The 21,175-nt window shown below is 29.5% G+C and overlaps 1 protein-coding gene across 1 annotated transcript; it reads left to right on the forward strand.

Moving 5' to 3' along the window:
• The first annotated feature begins 14,373 nt into the window (after positions 1 to 14,373).
• Positions 14,374 to 17,417, forward strand: LOC105348042 (uncharacterized). Its single transcript, XM_011457299.4, has 5 exons — positions 14,374 to 14,599; positions 15,252 to 15,380; positions 16,301 to 16,357; positions 16,753 to 16,797; positions 16,897 to 17,417. The coding sequence occupies exons 1-5, from the start codon at positions 14,578 to 14,580 to the stop codon at positions 16,986 to 16,988; spliced, it is 345 nt and encodes a 114-aa protein (XP_011455601.3). The 5' UTR covers positions 14,374 to 14,577; the 3' UTR covers positions 16,989 to 17,417.
• The last annotated feature ends 3,758 nt before the right edge of the window (positions 17,418 to 21,175 follow it).

The following is a 21,175-nucleotide window of genomic DNA, read 5'->3' on the forward strand; positions in this document are numbered from 1 at the left end:
TGAATAATTAAATAAAAATGGTTAAAATTACAGTAAAATTACCGGCATCGGTCTTCTCCGTGCGCGGATCTAGAAGGGGAAGGGTTCCAGACACCCCCCCCCCCCCCCCAGCGAAATTTCTTTCAATTACGTGTACATTATAAACTTACCAAATATGCCTCGGACATCCCTTGGCAAACTCAAATAACCGTCTGACTTTTCAACCCCCACCCTGGAAAAATTTTCTGATCCGTGCATCATGTTCCCCCACCTCGAAATACAAAATTATTCTTCAAAACCCCTTGTAAAATTTCCAGGATCTCCGCATATATACTAATAGATTCATTGGCGCTTGCGTTCAATAAAAATGCGTGTCAAACGTTTGCCAGTGGTCTTTTTACCATCGTACCGGGCATAACCACAGTCCCACTCTGTGAATAAAATGCGGCAAATCAAACTAGAGACAACGTGTTAAGATCTGTATTTGCTTTTAACATGTAGTATCATCGTGCAAAATGCACTGTTTAATTATAATTTTTTTTTTACTTTATTTGTAAAATTCAACATCTGTTTCGTAATTTTTTCTCAGTTTATTTTCTTACATAGTTACTTTTTTTATTTAGTGATTGACACTTTTCAGACTTTATATGTGATTTCAAAGAGACAGAGTGTCATGTCTCAAGGACTGTTAATCTCTTAAAACAACATTGTGCAATTATCAGATTTTCATTTCTTGGACATCAAAGACTCATTGAGTTTATTTAATTAGTTTATATCTGTGAACCTTTCACTCAGCTAACTTATATCAATACCTGTTTATTGCAATTTATACTCATTGTTAAGATTCTTATAAATAGTTATGTACAATTGTCAATGCGCAGTCTGGAATACGGCGGCCAGCCCCGGCCACGTCCGACTCTCCCAGAGTCTTGAGTCCGGAGGCCACTTCTGGCCATATCCGACTTGTTTGTAACATGTCTGTCTGTTAAATTGTTATAATGTTGCCATCGTTGAGTCTCGTCCAATAATGTGGAATCCTGCATCAATTGCCTGTTTATTTCTCTGGAACTGTATACTGGTGGACCTTCGGGAATACGGCAAACCTACCCTTCGTTTTAGCTTACGGCCCACAGCGCGCCCCAACCTTTTACCTTATACACTTTACGCCAACATTCCCTCACCCCGTTCGTACTGCACACGACCGATGCAGATTCAGACGAATTCTCTATCACCGTAAAATCTACGCGGTCACAGAAATATAATACTTTGTTTCTCAGTGTTTACACATCTAATATTGTACGATAATCAGCTATCAATTTTGTGTAATACGTCACAAGTATGACGCAGCTACGACGGAAAACCTAATCGTTGCTTGCAACGAGCTCGTCTCTAGTTTGAAATATTTCTTGAAGGTTGAAGTACTCCACTTTGTATACTATTTTAATCTAAATTGAGGGGCACAATGACATTCATTGAAAAGTTAATGTCTTTTGTAAAAAAAAATTCAGATGACCCTTTTAAGATTTGAATTTTGATATCAAAATTAATCAAGAATATCAAATTGTACATACACATCAGCAGATTGTTTTAATAATTTTGATAAAAGACCACCCGTGCATCATTATCATTTATGTTAGTTTGTTGTATTTACGTAAATAGATGTTGGAGGCAAACCACAACGCTGTTCGTAGACACTATCTAAAAATAAAATAAAAATATATGAGCTTATTGGATGCTTGATTTTTGGACAAATTAAACACCACACGTTAGCGCAATATGATAATTTGTCTGCACCGTGTGGTGTGTTTTAGGACCAACGATCTTCAAAAATAAGCATTGAATGCTTATATTTGTATAACCTATTTATTTTGATGACTTTTGTTTTGTATTTAAGATTTGAACTCTGATATGAATAATTTATGAACCGCCATAAAACACGCCATTCACTGCACTTATGTGGCTAAACACTTTTTATAAAACAAAACACCAAAACAACAACAACACACACAAAAAACCCCGCACCCACATCCAGTCTTATCTACACATGTTAAAATTTGAATGCTTGATTTGATTATGAGTTTTCACCATGGTCACAGTGATAGTGTTCATAATAATTTCCGATGAAAAATTTTTCTAATATAGTTAAATAAATTGCTAGGTAAAATGCAAAATGGATATCGTTTATTCCGGCATAAGATCTCTTATTTGGTAGTCATAAAATATGTGAAATAAAATTAATAAGTTAACTTATTGTCTGAAGTTGGAACTATTTAACACATTAATGGAATTATAATTTCTTACAATGTTATCTTTTAAAATAGTAAGATAACTGGCGCGAATAGCTGTGAATATTCATAAAAAAATGATTGAGAATCGTTTTAGATATGCTGATTATTATTCGTGTCTTCGTTTTTGATTATTATTTTTTTTTACACTTAATGAAAAAATGACAATACACTGCAAGAAAGTATTAAGCATATTAAACATAACGATTTGCAAATTTATGTTTCAAAGTACCGAAAAAGCTTTAACATATCAGATTGGTGAGTAAAATTCCATGAAAGCGGAGTCGAAAAACGTCTAACAATTTGTTCAGTAATCATCAATGATAAGAAAAGAAACTAATATTTTATGCATATAAAATATATATTTACAATGGAAAACTGTTAATCATCGCGGTAAAGTCTTAAGTCAACAGAAATAAGGAAAGCGATCGACATACTTTTCGCGCTTTTCAGGCAAACTGATTTCTGTAGAATAGGTCGTAGTCAATCGCGTAGAGTGTTTAATTCAAAGACAGAGTCACTTTCTAATTACATGCTGATGCAAGGCGAAAATATTCTCATTTTGTGTATTTTTATCACTTCGAAGGCACCAAACAAGTTAGAGCTGAAAAGGGTATATTGATAAATGACAAGTGCACAAACATGTATTCATAAATTTCTACTTTTGATTACAAGCATATGTATTTCTAGCAAAAGCAAACATATTGTGCATTTGCAGTGAAAATTTATACGAAATTTTATGCTGACACTGTTGTTGTTAAGAGGGTTGGGTGGGCTGGTCAATTTAAGAGAATATTATTCTCATTGCGAGTAAGAGCATTGTGTGTATTTTAACAAGTAAGAAAACATCTTAATCAATGAAATTTACTTTTTCTTAAAAAGAAAAGTTAGTGCTAAAAATCATACATATATTTATATTTTTAAATATAGCTGATTAATTATTTACAGGCCATGGAGTCTCCTTACTTTTTGGAATGTATATTTAACAACCATGGCGTAGTATAAATAAATAAAGCTACATTTTTAAAGCCTTTGAAGCGAAGAAAACAAAATGTTACCCTTTATTTCATCAAAATTGCTGGTTTACTTATTTTCTGTAAAAGATGGATGACATTTTTCGATAACACGGTCAGTAATTTCATCTAAATTTAGTTGATAACAATGGGTTTAAGTTAGGAATATGCATTTCGTTTTTCAAACATTTTTCATTCTGAATGAGACAAACAAGAAACATAATCATATTTGCTATACCAACCTTTTATATACAAAACGAGAATGACAATAAATGATGTTAGAAATGCTAACAGCAAACTTCCGAAAACAATCATGGTGATCTTGTATTTCCGGGCTAATCGAAAATTATTGCTCTGAGCTATAAAGATATCATATCATAAATTACAGGGAGATAAATGCGAAATTGCAAACATTAAACACAAAAAAATTATAATAAAACCAAAACAAAAAAAAAGAAAAAAAGAGGAAGAAAGTATTGAGCACGGCCTTTTTAAAAAAAAAAGATACTACAAAATCTTAAAACTGATCAAATTAGAGTAAACATTTTACAGAATAAACAGAATAGAATATCACAATATTTTTGTACCTTCTAAATTCTCGTTAGAGTTTTCCATTTGTCCTGACAACATTGTAAAGAGGTTGATCGTTTAACTGTATCTGAACACCCTTAGGTCTTTTTACGTCAAATAAACTTGACAAAGAAACAAATATATACATAAATGCATAAAAATATGGACAAATTTCTACTCAATATCAATATGCAATAAAAATAAGACTCAAAATTTCATATCAGCCTAAGGTATCGAATTTAAAACACAATTTCAAAAATATTATGGCGTCCCAACGTCAAATAAATTTACCAAGAATCAAAAATGTACACGATCATACATGAAATAATGGACAAAGTTTTACTCAATGTTATCAATGTATTTGCAAATAAGACTCAAACTTAAATATCAGCATATGATATCGAATTTTATTCACAATTTCAGAATATTATAAGAATATAAAACAAACCTAATACATATTTAAATCAATCGTACTATGTAGCAAACATGATCCAATATAAAGATTCGATATTGATGCAGAGTTTTTATTACTAAAAAGTCCAACCGATTACACGTTGTTTGTGATTTTTGAATGTAAGATCAAGGATTTCTTTGATCAAAATATACTTAAAGGGGAGATGATATCATTCTACTAACGTTTGTAAATGTTTTGGTTACCAAAACTGAGTACTTGTTTAGCGCCACATATATTAAAAAAAATTAAAAAAGAAAAGGCAAGAAAATAATCAGTGATTGATTAGATGTTATTCATCTTTGTGTAAACATTTGACAGATACATGTAAAAACGTATATATATACTTCAAAAATGCATCTATTACAGTTAATTATTGGTTATCTTGTTTAAAACAAATTAATCTCACCAAAAAGAGCGTTAAACAAGATGCTGTCCTTCCCTTTAAAAAGAAATGTCGAATTGAACATATATATTGGGGCTACTTTCCATGATTTAAGATAGAATGTAAAGAAATTGTTTCATTTTCTATATAATTCTTTTAAATTGGTAAAGGTCGGGAAAAGTATTCATCAATCATCTATGAGGTCATAATGGTTTAAGCACCAAAAAGGACACTCTGGTATCATTTAATAGACATTGGCCTTAGGGCACCTGCTTAAATTGCGATTGATACAATACTATTTCCCATTCACGACTATAAGATGCATTCAAAACACCGGGAAGCAGTCATTTTGATATTTCAAATACTTCAATGTGTAAAAAATGAATATACTTTAACGTTTTAAGGAAGAAATGAATCTTTCATGACGACCATTTCCTGAGAGTACTACATTATCTAAAGACAAATGCGTTACAACCCCCTGACAAATTTAGCTGTACATTTTAAAATGAATACTGCGCAAGTAGACGCAACAGATTTGACCCTGGTCTACGTACTTTGGGTTGCATTAAATATTGTGTGGCCTCAAATCGAATGCCATTTTTTTTTTATGGTTGCAAAAACTGAAGAATCGATCAGCACTGGAAATGTCGCAGATAAAACTAATTAATTTTAATTACTGGAAATGGTCACTTACGATGTCATAAAACATTAATTCTTTGATATTTCGGTATTCAACCAGTTCTATAAAGTAACTGATGCAAATTTCTGCAGAATAAACAATTATGATTGTTTTTGCAAGGTGATAACTTTATTAAATTCAATGCATTAAGAGATAGATGTAAACATAATTATATTGACCTTAAAGTTCACTTGTATTTAAGGCGTTGGAGGTTCGCAAGCGATGTTCAAATATTTCTCGCCATTAACCAGTTTCGGAATTTTCATGGTATATTCTCGAAATATATCACATCTTGATCACGAAAATAAGTCGTCGTGTCGTCGCAAACCAGTTTTTCTCAGGAAAGCTGGTTTACAGTTATTTTTACTATTTGTGTCTGTAAAATGAAAATGTTTAATAAAAAGCACAATTAAACAATTCTAGTTCTCAAACTAAGAAATGCGCATGCATTGATCTAATTTTTTTGTTACATACTAATTTAAACATCTGTTAATTTTTTTTCGACTAACTTATCAATTATACTACTTCAGGAAAATGATTAATTGTTAATTTTGAAGTGAGGTTAACAACTTCGTTTAATATCCCACAATAAACGTAGATGTACGCATATATTGATTTAAGAGTTTCCGATGTATTTATGGCACCTATGTAAAATGTTAATGATATTATTAGATTAAAAAGTGTATGCCTTCATTACACCGGAAAACAGCTATTTTGATGTTTCAAAAACTTAAACAAACTGAAATATACATGAATATTCATTTGTTTGTTTTAAAGTAAGATGATTGACATTACATTTTATTTAGGTGGAAATGAATCTTCCATTACAACTGTTTACTAACAGTCGGACACCAGCTAAGGACAAAATATTTTCACCCCTGACAAATTTGACTGTTTATTTCGAAAGGATACTGTGCAAGAAGATGCAATAGACATGGCCCAAATCCATGTATATTGATTGCTTAAAAAACATTTTTACTCAAATATACATCGACCTGATTTTATTAAAACGAATTATGCAAGACTTCGAATTAAAAACCTAAAAATTAACCAATCTTTGAAACGCCATTTTATTGCCTACAATATGTAGCAAAGAATGCATTTTGATAGTTCAAGATCTAGCCAATTTGATGATCAATCTCTATGTATTCTTTGTTTATAATAGGATAATCACATTAGGTGCTGCAGCTATGTAAATAGCAAGTATTCGCATTTAAACAGAAGACACATAAAGTCAACCACCACATACTACTTGTCATAATTTTACATAGTATTTTAGGATTGAAATTGTCATTATCCATTTACGTGGAAAATTAAGACTTATTCGGATTAGACAATATCCTTGGGATATTATATATAATGATATATCATTATAATTTTCTATCACACGATATAAAAAGTATCTAAACTATTAATTCTAAAATAATTAGTGATTTAATAAGGCTAAACTGTCAGTAGCTAAACTGTTGTCAATGAATTATCTTATGTAAAGCAATATCACTGGTTTTAAAAAAATCGTGAAATAGTAATTTATTAAATTTGAAATTTACGTTTAATTAGCGAAACCATTAATCTTCATTTTAACCGTTTTATTTTATTTTCGACAAATTAAAGCATCTGTTAATTTCAAATCCTGTCTCACACGTTCATTTTTGTGTGGTTTAAACAAATCCTACACATGCATAAAAACTTTTCTGAACCAGAAGACATTTCGAAATGTACACGTATATAGCGAAACCATTTATCTTTATTTAAATTATCCTTGTCATGTTCGTCAATTTGAAGCATCTTTTAATTAACTAGACTTTGACCCGTGTGTGCACGGGTTGACATTACACATGATATTGGACATTTACGAAATACCGTATTTTTGACATTCACCTAACCAAGCTTTAAGCCTAGAATAATGCTATAAATTTCACTTCACTCTACTTTGTTAGAATAATCTATAGCTAACTGTGACTCGGGACAGGCTTTCACCACGGTTAAAATGCCTCCTATATACCAATAATCTGGAAATGTAGCAGAAAATGGCGGAACAAATCGCTCCGAAAACATTTTGGAGAAAATTAATGAAGTTGCATTAAAATAACAGTCAAATTATTCATAATAAATCATTTCGAGACTATAAATACCTTTCATCTAAAAATTTAATTCTATTATTAAAGAATTCAACACTTTTTCACGAACGTTTTTTACTGGATTCAAACTTTCACACCATGTTGACATTAGAAACTCCAGGGAATTGTCATAGTAAATGCACTGTATAAGAGTTATCTCCCGTATTTTCTTTGATAAAATAGTTTTCAAATAAATTTCAAATGAAAATTAACACGTATTTGTATTATTGTTTCTGAGTTTATCCATGCAATTGTGATATTTTGAAAACATAAAGTAAAGAGCCTCCCGTGAATTTTTTGAGGAATTTTTGTTGATTATTATTTTGCGAAGCTTGAATGAGAAAATGTTCTCAGACTTTTAATATCAATTAGCAAAAATTATTGACTGCAGATTTTAAGTAAGAGCGTACAGCAAGTGGATAGTGTGAGTCGGAGCTGACGTTGCACCGAAGGTTTCCGATCTCAGAGGCTTCATGTATGCATATTGATGTCACGCATCTTGTCAGCTCAAAAACCAGCAATAGCTCTGATAGCAGTAGAAATTATACAGAAATTTGATCACACTCACAATCCAACTTGTTGTTTTATGTTTTTGTGATTATGTCACATGTTCTTTAACTCGTGTTGTACGTATTAATCTTATTTAAAAAGACAGCTGCTTCTAGAAACACTGTACATGTATTTTCTGAGGTTACGTAATGATTTTACCATTACCATTTCCCCTAAGTTTGCATATTGCACACTCTGATTTTCATTTGATAATGTAACAACATCTATTGTTATTTGTGTGTAAACAGACAGAGTGTGAATTTTGGACCACAAGAAACGAGAAACGATATTGCAGATTTAAGTGAATATCTGGATACCGATTTCTCATATCTTATAAGGATAGTTTTATTAAATGCAATTCCGGCCATTCGGTCTTTAACCATAATTATAAAAAGAAAAAAGTTTACTTTCACACACATTTTTAAATAAAACATCTAGATTTAAAATTTATACAAAAAATGTTCAGTGAGATTCAAACCAGGTATAAGAAAGTTTATTCAGTGTCTGTAGTACGTTTGTCATCCACTAAATACTGTAGTGCTGTTCTGAAAGAAACAACAGGAAAATTATTATCTGAATATCATTTATGGTGTCAAATATTACTGTTGTTAATAATAATTGCTGGGGTAAATAGAAATTATTTATTCCTTTAAATATGTTACTCAATATTGACATTAATTTCTTGAAATATATATCATTGACATCTGTAGACAAAGCAAACTTCACAAAATGCATAGATAAAGGGGTCCGTGTTTGTTTCTTCTGAGTTAGTATTTCGACATTCTCTGCACTTAAACTTGTTAATTTGACTATGGTAATTTTTTTAAAATGCAATCTTATTGAAAACCAAGAGTTTTTTTAAATAAATGTCTATAGTCTTATATTGACACAATAAGACACGGGGATCAGCTTTTCCCATTTTTAAATAAAGAGCTCTAAAAGTAAAATTATTGAAGAATTTGGCAAGAATATTTAAAAAAAAAAGCTTTTAACTTAATATCTGCATTTTACATTATATATATATATATATATATATATATATATATATATATATATATATATATATATATATATATATATATATATATATATATATATGAAAATATTTTATTAATGTTTTATTCTTTGCCTCTAAAAAAGTAAAATCCTCCGCTTAAAAGACATCACAGTTGTCTTATAAAAAGGTATCACTTAAGGTTTACAAAAGTAATCAAGGAATTCTTCCATCTCTGCTCCCCCTAATGACTTACCCTTGTTTTGAAATCTTAATCAACAAATATTTATATTTAAATGTTTATTATGGAAACTTTTCTTATTCTGATGTTTGAAAGATTAACTTGTATCAGATTAAAAATACACAAAAACCACATTTTTTCAAATTCTTAACAAATTTTCCTTACATAATGATAAAAAATAAACGAGTTTAAGGATTTTTTTTCCATTAAAAAAAAGAAATCGAAATGAAATTAACAATACTAATATTTGTTACTTATTTGAACATTTTTCGGAAATTTTTACTTTGTTTAACATATTTAATAGTGATTCTTTTCAAACGCATTTAAAAAGAATATTTATCTATACGGTCCAAATTGTCGGAGACACTGCAGATTTTGCAGACCTAAAAAACGTTTATTTTTTTCATGATACCTCCATCCATTATATTCTAAGATATTTATTCGGTATTATTATACCGTTGTATGTAGAATGAAGCATACTTCTGGTGATATAAAGGACACCATATCCACTATCCCTATCATGTTTAATTCTATTAAATTTAGAATTGCATATGTACTTTTTGAAAACTAGAATAACCGGATCTGCAATATGGTAATTCAAAAAGGTTAAGCATGCATTTTTGTGCAAAATTATTTGAAGTGAAGACAATCATTTCTTGCAAAAAAGTATTTTTTGTTATTATTGATTTTTTTCAATTGAAGTTTTTTGTTCCATTTTATTTTTACAAAAAGTCGCTTATTAATTTTGTTTTGAAACATGCGCGATTATCCTAATCGAAATAATACGACCAATACACCCGAGACCTGTTTACATACCAATGTAGCAAAGAAAGATTGATTTAAAATGTTATTGCAACAAAATACTCTTCCTACTTCATGTCAAATTAATATGGAAAATGTGTGAACGATAATTATACAATTTCATATACTACTTTGAGTAAAGATAAATGAAACAAAAATCTATTTATATGTAGATAAAACAAAACCTATTTTCTCTGATACATCATGCCGTTTCCATTGGTTTCTTTATCCAATTCTGAAAATAGAATAAGTATCCATCATTATAGAATCCCTTGGAATTTTAAAATATTTTTTGAAGATTTAAAGTACTTCGTTTTGCATACTTTTGAATACTTTTTTATCTACTATATTTTGACCCGTGCGTGCACGGTTGACATTGCATATGTAATCGGACATTTACGAAATAGATACATCGACACAACGTATTGTTGACATTTACATAACCAAGCTTTAAGCCCACAATAATGCTATTAATTTTACTACACTCTGCTTAGTTAGAATAATCTAACAGTGTCTCGAGACAGGCCCCACCAAAGTTAAAATGGCTCCCATATACCCATAATGTAGTAGCAAAAGAATTGCAGAATCGCTCCAAAACGATTTTTGAAAAAATGAAGCTGCATTGAAAATAACAGTCAATTTATTCAGAACAAAGCATTTTGAGCCTGTAAAGACCTTTCATCTAAAAACTTAATTCAATTATATAAATGAAGAATTCAACACTTTTTCACCTACGTTTTATACTCGCTTCGAATTTACACCCCATGTTGACATTCAGAACTCTCGGGATTTTTCATATAAAATGCACTGAGTTAGAGTTATATCCCGTATTTCCTTTGATGAACAGAATAAATGACAAATTTTCAAGGAAAATTTACATATACATGTATTTGTAATATCGTTTCTGAGATTATCCATGCAAATGTGATATTGTGGAAACATAAACTAAAGAGCCTCTCATGATTTAGCGTGAATATAATGCGCATGCGCAAGATTGTAAAATCCAAATAAACCAGATGATTTCCGGATTTTTAAGGGAATTTTCGTTGATTATCAATTAGCGAAGCTTGATTGAAAAAAATAACAACAAATTGGTAATCTTAAGTAGCAATGATGTTTAAAATATATAAAACAAAAGACAGTACTCTTCCGTTTTTTCGGTATTTATGCCCAAAAAATTTAGTCTATTATTTTTATATAGTAGAATAGATATGGACATACAATGACATTCATTAAAAAGATAATGCCGTTTGTACAATAAGCCTAGAAAATTCATTCAGAAATTAAATTTTATTTTTCAAATTATTCAGGCAAAAAATGTATTTAAACATCATTAGATTGATTGTTTTAATAAAATACCATCCATATATTCTCAGTTATCATTTATGTTAGTTTGTTGGATTTAGGTTAATAGAGACTGGATGCAAAAAACAAGATACTATCTAAAAAAGGCATTGAATGCTTGAATGGCACAAATAGCAGTAAAATGTGTATTGTTTCCACATCCAAGACACGAGGCGAGTTAAAGCTGAAACAAGCGTATACTGACAAATCACAAGTGCACATATTAACAAATATCTACTTTTGAACATATGCATGTTTAGGTCTAGCACAAACAAACACAGAGTGCGATTGCACTGAAAATTTATAAGAAATTATAAGCTGACTTTATCAATGTTAAGACTGATGGGTAGGCGTGTTTATTTTAAAAAGTACAAATTAGGTTATTCTCCCTGCCAGTAATAGCTTTGTGTATGCATAAAAAGGGAAGAAAATATAAAAAGATATATTTTTTTTCGTTTTTTTTTCTTTACTCAGCGTTATAAATCATACACGTATTTACATTTTTTAGATAGATCTAAAGAATAATTTTCTGACCTTCCAGTCTTCGTACAATTAGGAAATAAATACAGGTATCTAACAAACGTTTCAAAGTTTAAAGAACTAAAACACGTTTCTAAAATTTAAAACAAGAAATGAAAAATGTTACCTGTTGTTCCCCCGAAATTGCTGGTTTCTTGTTTTTCTGTCAAAGACGTCACATTTTAAAAAAAAGAACCGGTTCAATCTCAGTGAGATAAACAAGATAGATATTGATTTCTGGCATACAAACCTTTGATATACAATGCAAGAATGACAATAAATGCGGTTATAAGTGCTAACAGCAAACTTCCCATAACAATCATGGTGATCTTGTATTTCCGGGCCAATGGACCATTATTGCTCTGTGCTATAAATAATTCAAACGATAAAACACAGGGGGATAAATACCATATTGCAATTCTTCTTAAACAAGAAATTGATAGTAAAAAAAAATGAAAGATATTTACCACGGCAATATTTTTTTTAATTCTTAAAAATTTATCAAATTTAGAATAAATATTCCACAGAAAAGAATAAAATTTATCAAATTTAAAATAAATATTCCACAGAAAAGAATAAATTTTATCAAATTTGAAATAAATATTTCATAGAAGAGAATACCACAATATTGTTATACCATCTACATTCTCGTTAGAGTTTTCCGTTTGTCCTGACGACATTGTGAGGTTGATCGTTTAACTGTATCTTCACACCCTTAAGCCTCCCAATATTAAATAAATTTGGCAAGAAGCAAATATATAGATATATTGACGAGAGTATATGTAATGCTTGAACTGTATTAAAAATAATGCCTTAAAAGTTAACGTTAGCATATCATATCGAATTTAAAACACAATTTCAAAACATGTAAAAGAATATAAAAAAAACTAATGCACATTTTAATTTACCATACCATGTAACAAGATCCAATATAAAGATTTTATATTGGTGCATTATTTTTCCACTTAGATTTTTAATAAATATAAAAATCTTACCGATTACACATTGTTTGTGATTTGTGAATGTTTCATTACGTAGTTAAACTTATTGATTAAAATATACTAAAATGAGAGGTGATATTATGCTGTTTACATTTGTAACTAACTTAGTAACTAAAACTGAGCACTTGTTAAGAACTGTTAGATTGAAAGAAAAAAAGAAAACCTGGCAATGATCAGGGCTTATTAAATGTTATAAGTTTTGTTTTAAATTTCGATAGATACTTGTACATGTACAAACGTACACAAATACTTAAAACATGCCCGAGTTACAGTTGATTATCGTTTATCTTATCTGAAACAAAATGATAAAACTCTTCAATGCGCTACATATTAAGTAAATCAACAGTTTCAACATAAGAAATACTCTACAGATGTTCATTTCAAACAAAAAAATAAAACTTACATCTTTAATCTTTATTTTATAGTTTTTCTTTTTCTTTTTTTTTTCTTTTTTTTTTTTTTTTTTTAGATTTTTGCAAAATCATTTACAAGGATATTGTTAGATTAAAAAACAAGAAGCCTTTTGACCACATCGGTCGACAGAGCAACATTGACCAAATCCTGATTCAAGTTAGTTAACCCTAGATGAAAAATGACAATAACAAGCTGTAAATCGTCTCAAAAATTCATATACCGAAATACAAGTTCAATGAAGAGCAAACACGATAGAGGTATGATAAATGATAGAGGTGGAATCATGTGATGAGGAGGCGTAAGCACCCCCTTCCGACCGGTCGCACCCGCCGGGTGCTCATCGTCATAATCATGAAAAACGAAAGAAATGTAATCAAAATGAATGCAGAAGTCAAATATAAACATTTCAGCCATTGTTGTTTTTGTGTCAACAATTAAGAATATTGATGTTTTAACACATAGTTACATTAAAATTTGTATCAATGTTGTTTTAATTAATATTTTACACAGTATGAATTAAAAGCGAATCATTTTGATTTGATTTACTATTTTTTATTTCAATAAGCCAACCGTCAATGAGTGCAAATGAAACAACATTTAAACATTATGAAAATATTCCTGCAAACAACTTTCTGCAAAGAGATAGACTATGTTATATTGATAATTCACCAAAATTAAAATATCATCGAACAACATGCTGACTTAACAAAGTGCTCTTCAAAATTTTCTATTTAAGAATGCTATAAGAAAGGAAATTCAAGCTACATATACAAATATAAGGAAAGTCAAACACATATATCAAAACAAAGAAGAATAAGAATTACGTTTAATAAAGGACCACATGTAGGCTTGGTAAAAAAAGTATTTTCATTTAAAATAATGTAGAATCATAACAAAGATCTTAGATAACATGTTCAAGCGTCCCTAGTAAAAAAGAAAAAACGCGAATATATTTATTGTATTGGATCTTTACCTCCGCCTGGCCGAAAGGTGTAATTTGTAGTGTAACTTTTAACAACGTTCGCGTGTGCCTGTGCATATAATATTGTTTATTTAAAAATAACAACCTTTCCTTTCCTATTTCTGATAGAGTTTATCAATGTAAAAATTATATAATTGTTCCCTATTACAGATTCACACAAGCATAAGGTGTCATTTAAAGGAAATAAAGTTAAGAAACGAAATATTTAACTACCGCGCAAGTGAAATACTGATTGATACCTTCATGGAAAATGGAACAAGGCATAGGCAAGGGTAAGAATCATTTTTTTTTAAAGATATAATATTTTATATATTTTTTGTGCCATTCTAAATTGAATTAATATGGAGTTGCCCCCCGCCCCAACTTTTATGGGATCATGTAAGAAATTGAAAATAAGGAAATAATGAGTGAAATTGAAGTTAAAGGTATACTCCCCTTCCCCCCCCCCCCTGGATTAGGATTTTCTGAATTTTTTTTCTTTTAGGTTTGTCAAATTTTATTGGATGAGTCTGCCCCCCCCCCCCCCCCCCGCCACTTTCAAAAACGATGCTACGTGTCTGTCTACATTGTTACATGTGATCAGGATATCATGAAAGAGGGTACAGAGCGGGTTTTGAAGAAAACTTTTGAAATAATAAGAACACTTACAGTTTAATTATCCTTAAATTATGCATTGCAATCAATTAAACTGGCTTTTTAAAAACAACATTTCAACCCATGAATCAATAATACCAATATCACAATTACCCGTAATGCACAAGAGATATTGTGTTTGCATTCACATCTTGATATAAGTAACGCTTTAATAAGGATATAAATTTTCATTTGATTTAATATTCCTTTAACAACAAGATACTTTTTTTTTATAATGCATGCATATAGATGTTCATATTAAGTAATTTTGTTAAACCTATCATATTCTAGGTGGTGTGTGCAGATGCCAACGAAACAAACTGACAGCTGTCCCATATCTAATAGGAGGAACATGTATTTTTGTGATGGTTTTGATATCTTTATCTGTGATAATGGTTGTATGCCTTATAGAGTATAATAGTAAGTATCATCAATATTCCTTGAAAGCCACATATTTGACCGTAATGTCGCTGATTTTTTATTAAAATAAAAAGAAAGATAAGCATATTTGTTTACTGACCAAGCTTAAATATAGTCAAGTACCTAAATTAATATAAATGACTGGGATAAAGACATAGAATCAATCATGAAATCATTTTTAGGAAATGTATAAATGAAAATGAAACATTTTTAAAATTATTTAAAAATGTTGATGTTTGGAAGAAAAAAACCATTTGAATTGTTTTAAAATCACAAAATAAAATTTAAACCCCCCAAAAACTAGAAAAGTTTAAAGAACAATTAACAGAAATCGTAGCTGGAAATAACTTTCAAAGCTGTTTTGATACATGTATGTTATAGCATATACAATGGATTCAGTTTCTTTAATCATACATATTCATGAGAGGTGATGCAGATTGTTAATTGTTTACAAGAGTTGTTCCTTCCTCATACGACCCTGTTATAGTAAAGCATGATGATTCCCAAAGAATTTACAAAAAATTGAATTACAATGTCAAAAAAAGTACAAAAAGTACAAAAATATAACAAGACTTATGATTAATAAAAACTTATATTTCGCCATAGCCTATGTAGCATAAATTCCCGACAACTTGCCAAAACAAGAAACTAATTTAAACATTTGATAAAAATTTTAAAATGTTGTTTGTATCTTTTTCGTTACTTTAGTACATATAACCTTTGTAACATGCTTATATATTTCTTATGAAAATCCTTTTGAAAGCACCATAATCTTTCAAAAAGTACATTTTTGTGAAATCATTCGCGCCTCTTTTGAAAGAATAAATAAGCAGCTATAAAAAATGTATGTTACTTAAAATCTTAAAGTATTGCTGGCGGTTTATGGAGGCATTTAAATTCACCATTTATATCTTTATCAGAAACAAAGATCTGTACCTGTCACGACCCTGATGTGAACATTGGTGGGAACAAAAGTGGTAGGTCTGAAGATATATGTTACATCTCATAATCTGAAGGAAGTAATTGTGTTTAATGAAAGGAAACCAGTACAACTTCATTATATAATTATATGTATCCTTCAACCTGTGAGAAAGTAATTTGAATATAATCGCTCAATATATTTAAAAAAACCAATACCAAACCCTACCGAAACCATTTGGTGTTAAAGGTACATTGTAGTTATCAAAAACTGCAGCTTCATCTCTGCATCAAAATTTATAAAGTAAACTAATATTTTTATAAGTTTAAAAGTAGCGCTGATTTCAATGTTAGACATTTTTCACCTTGAGATTTACTGAAACCATTTTAGCTTTTATGTGTTTTATGTTTATTGTCCTTGAAAATTGACAGCTTAAACCTTATTTTTTTTCAGACAGAGGCGTTATAGATATAAAACATTACAGCTCCAAAGAAGAAGGTAAATAGGAATTTAAAATATCGTCAATTGTACTTTACAGATTGTTTAATAAAGTAAATCAAGAACAGAAGTTATAAAAGTAAGAAAATATTTTTGCAGGATCCAATGGGACGTCCAAAACAGATTGTAAACCTATCTCCTGGATTGACACATGCAAGGCGTGTTTTAGCTTAAAGCAACAGAATGTTTAAATGTTAAAAAAGTTATATGTACTTGTTAATTGAATAATTAATCATAAACCTGGCAAAATAACAGGTAATAGTAATAATTTGTAAATATTTCGATTAATTACAGATATAATGTACATGTACATGAAATCTTCTGCTAGTTTGCTTTATTTATCATATTTTCATCTGTTTAAATTTTGTGTATTTTTGCTTAAATTTCAATGTGCCAGTAGTCAGCAATAACAGTAAAGATCTTGTGAACACAAATCAATCATGTCTAAACATGTTTTGAATAAAACCATTGCTAATATGGTCGTCATATTACAACCTACCTCATATATTTTGAATATCTTTCAAATTGCGATATAATTTGCACTTCTGAATAATAGTTATCTACACAGTGATACCTTTTCTATTAAATGTAATAGAATAGTTCCGTTCAATGCAGAAAAACGAACTATGTCTTGCTGAGTACTCATTCATTTGGGTTTTTTTGATGTGACATAATATGCACGGGCTAAACAATTTATTTTAAATCAACTTTATTGTGATTTTTCTAATATGGAGGGTTTTTTCTGGTAACAAATGATGTTTTATCTACGTTTTCTGTCTCCTTTTCAATGGTTATTAGGTGGATCAGAAGATAAATGTGTAATTATTTTTTTTCAATTTGTGTGTATGTTTACGTTTTGGGTATTTAGCTTTAATAAATTGAAAAGAATTGTCTTTCCTTGTACCACCAAAGCTGAATTGTAAATTATTTTACCTGAAATGTAATCGATTACATAAATAGCTTTTGTCATACAACGATCAAAAAGTGACGTAGTTTTTCTAACTGAAACTAAAAGCAAAATTGTGAAATATCATGTTTTCTTTACTTGAGTTCATTTGCTATCTAAATTTTGTTGACATTTCTTGCATTAAAGCACAGAAATGTTATTTGTATTTCATATATGTTTGCAATAGCGTTTACATGCCGATATTAACAATTGGATTGCATTACCTAAGAAGTGATGGAAAGATAAATATTTTTATCGTTAAAGGACAAGTATCTTGTTTACATTCTGTACATGGCAGTGACAGGTACACTGTCATTTATAAACATGGATAAGTGTAAATGTGCGATTAATAAAAATATATAAAGATACAATCAAAGTTTTATTTTTCATACATGAAGCCAAGATCATTTTATTGTGTTGAACTGTACAATTTTTTGTAGCATCTTGGCTACCAACTTCACCGAAGTAATTCTATCTCTATGTGATTGAACATTAAGTTGCCAACAATATTTTTTTGCTTTGATTTTCATGGTAGATTTAAATTGACACCGGAAATACCTGATTTTGTACAAATATTTTAAAATCATTTGAGCTTCAATTTTCATGAATTTTTTTTTACGAAAATGTTATTTTCTACTAAAGTGACCAAAAATATCATGATTTTTAAATTTCTGTTAGCTATACTTTGTCAGAAAAGTCGTTAAGAAGCGTAAATTGGAGCAGAATTGAATTCTTGTCGTCCTGTACAAAAGTTGAATTTCTATATAATCCTTACAAGAGAAATCTTTTCTTCTGACAAAAATTGAAGATTTTTACAAATCTTATTTTTTCTAAAAGTTTAAGTTACATCAGATTTAGCATACTAGCAGGTTTTTGCGGCAAAATAAAATTCTGAAAAATCCAGCTTATATTGCTTTAATGTTTTCCTGATCAACAAAGATTCATACATAACAGACTTTAAAAATAAATATACATTTAATAAATGACTTAAACAACACAAATTACAGAGTCGAAATTTTCAATTTTTTGTGCTAAAAATGTTTGCTACATAGTACATTTTTAAAGTTCACAATTCTTTTTTCTTTTAATTTTTTAATTGCATGATCATTCAGGAAAGTTTTGAGATGAATATCAGCAGTTTTGAGTCATCTTTTTATGATTAAAAGTTGTTGTTATGATCAATTTTCATTTCCTCATTATCTAACGTAAAAATGTAAATGCTATCAATTAGTTTTGTTGTAAATGTTAAACTGATCGATTTTAACACGAAGAATATTTTGTCGTTTAAAGCTTTTGACTTCTTTATAGAGGGAAATACCTATTTGATAAGGCAGTATATTTTATAAATTATTTTTAAGCGAATCTAACAAAGACAATTTCATGACTGTCTGATTACATGATAAATGTTAATGGAAAAGCCAAAGTAATTTGTAATAGTGTACATCACCATGCAAAGACTTAATTTTAACGGTATTTGAATGCAAACAATACAATTTACATGCCTGACTTCATCTTATACATGACTTTTACTTTACCACAATTATATGCATCTCCCATCAAAATAGTTTATCACGGATTTAATGTGATGCCATTTGGATGACGAATTCACAAATGAATAAAGTATATTTTTTAAAAAGGCTCCGTCGTAATATTTTTATTTGAATTTTTATTGTTTTTTGATATGTTTGGATATTAAATCTCCATTTTTCTTCCATTGAAGTCGGTACAAAATTGCTGTTGAGGTGATTTTAGAAAATTTATTACTAACTGCAAATATGTTAAGTATTTTAATTTATCCAACATCTGTGTCTGGTATAGTTACAATTCCAAAAAACTATCTGCTCGTCCAAATTTGTTTTCCAATTCATGTTCGACAAAGTTGCAATCTAAAAATAGGCTCAGTTCTAAAACATTATATTAATATACATAATGCAGAATATGTCGTGTAGATGATAGCACAGTACAAATGCATTTCTATTTTGACTGTCTATCATAACATGTTCATAAGTAGACTACAAAGTTGTATATTATTTTAAAATAAATAATAGTCTGTATAAGTATGAGTATATAGAATAGTCAACAAGGATTAATGACATAAGTTTATGTTCTTTATAGACGTTTAAAAAAATATGCTTTCAAATTACTACTATGTATAATAATCAAACAATCCAATGGAGAATTAAGAGATATAAATGATGTACAATTTCATTTTCAAACTTTTTTCAAATTAAATAATTACTGTATATGATATAGACTTTAATTATCAGGTTCTTTTCCTGTTCAGTAATATAAAAACAGCACAAAATACAAAGAGGCTTGATATTTTTCTATCTTAACAACTACTTCGTTAAAACGTATTCAATGATGGTATAAAGCGCCATCGGGCATTTTTTAAGGTACGAAGCATGCTTTACTCGTCACAAACCCCGATCATTTTCTTAAATATTGAGAAAAGCAACTTCCCCATTCTTTTTTTTTTATATCTCTGTGCCCACAGCTATGAGGATACATCATTAACATGCCGTGTTAATAGGTAGAGAAAAATAAAGGTCCCTAAAACATATTTTAAAACTGTACAGAAACGTTCTGATCAATTAACGAATTTATTGTCATGTTTATAATAGCTTAAACTGTTAAAATGTAAACTTAATTCGTCTAAGTGATGCAGCCATCATAAATTTATAAAGTTTTTAGTTTGCACTAACTCCACTCGGGATTTATTTAAAAATATTATTAACTTTTATGTACAATAATTTGAGGATCTTTTAAAAATTACAACCCCTATAAATATATAAAGAATATACAAAAAACATAAATAGTATACGCGTCAATTCTCATTCGTAAACTGCCAGTTGAGGAATGATCCATGGCCATTGCAAAAGTAAGTAAAAGTTGATATTTTATTTATTTGGAACAAAAAGAAAAATTGTCTGCGACAAAGAAAAAGGTCGTGAACATAAAGTGCAGTCGTATACATAATATGTTACAGTTTTTTTACTTGCACATAAAATCCAACATGCATTTGTTTATGAATAAAGAATTTATATGTATTCGGATTTCATGCCTTGTTGTAAAAGGACAATTAATGTCACTTAAAATCTTTTAAATATTGTTTGGAAATCCAGCAATGCACTTTAAGCTGAAAAATCGCCTACATATATTTACTTACGAAACTGATAGGTGGAACGAAGGGCGCTGGGACAGATTTGAAGGAGACGTTATCTCTTTCATTGCTTGAATATGTCGCTAATCTGCAATAAACCAAAATCAAAGTCAGTCCAAAATGACAATTCTTCCTCCTAACATTTTGTTTGTTTACCCTATCCCTGTCAAAATTTATTTTCAGCAATACAGGATATAAATATAGTGCATATTTGTAAACATGGACTTAATAAGTAAAAAAAAAACCGACGAAGGTCATGAATTAAAACA

Source organism: Magallana gigas, chromosome 9 (genome assembly GCF_963853765.1).
Source record: "Magallana gigas chromosome 9, xbMagGiga1.1, whole genome shotgun sequence".
Lineage (NCBI taxonomy): Eukaryota > Metazoa > Mollusca > Bivalvia > Ostreida > Ostreidae > Magallana > Magallana gigas.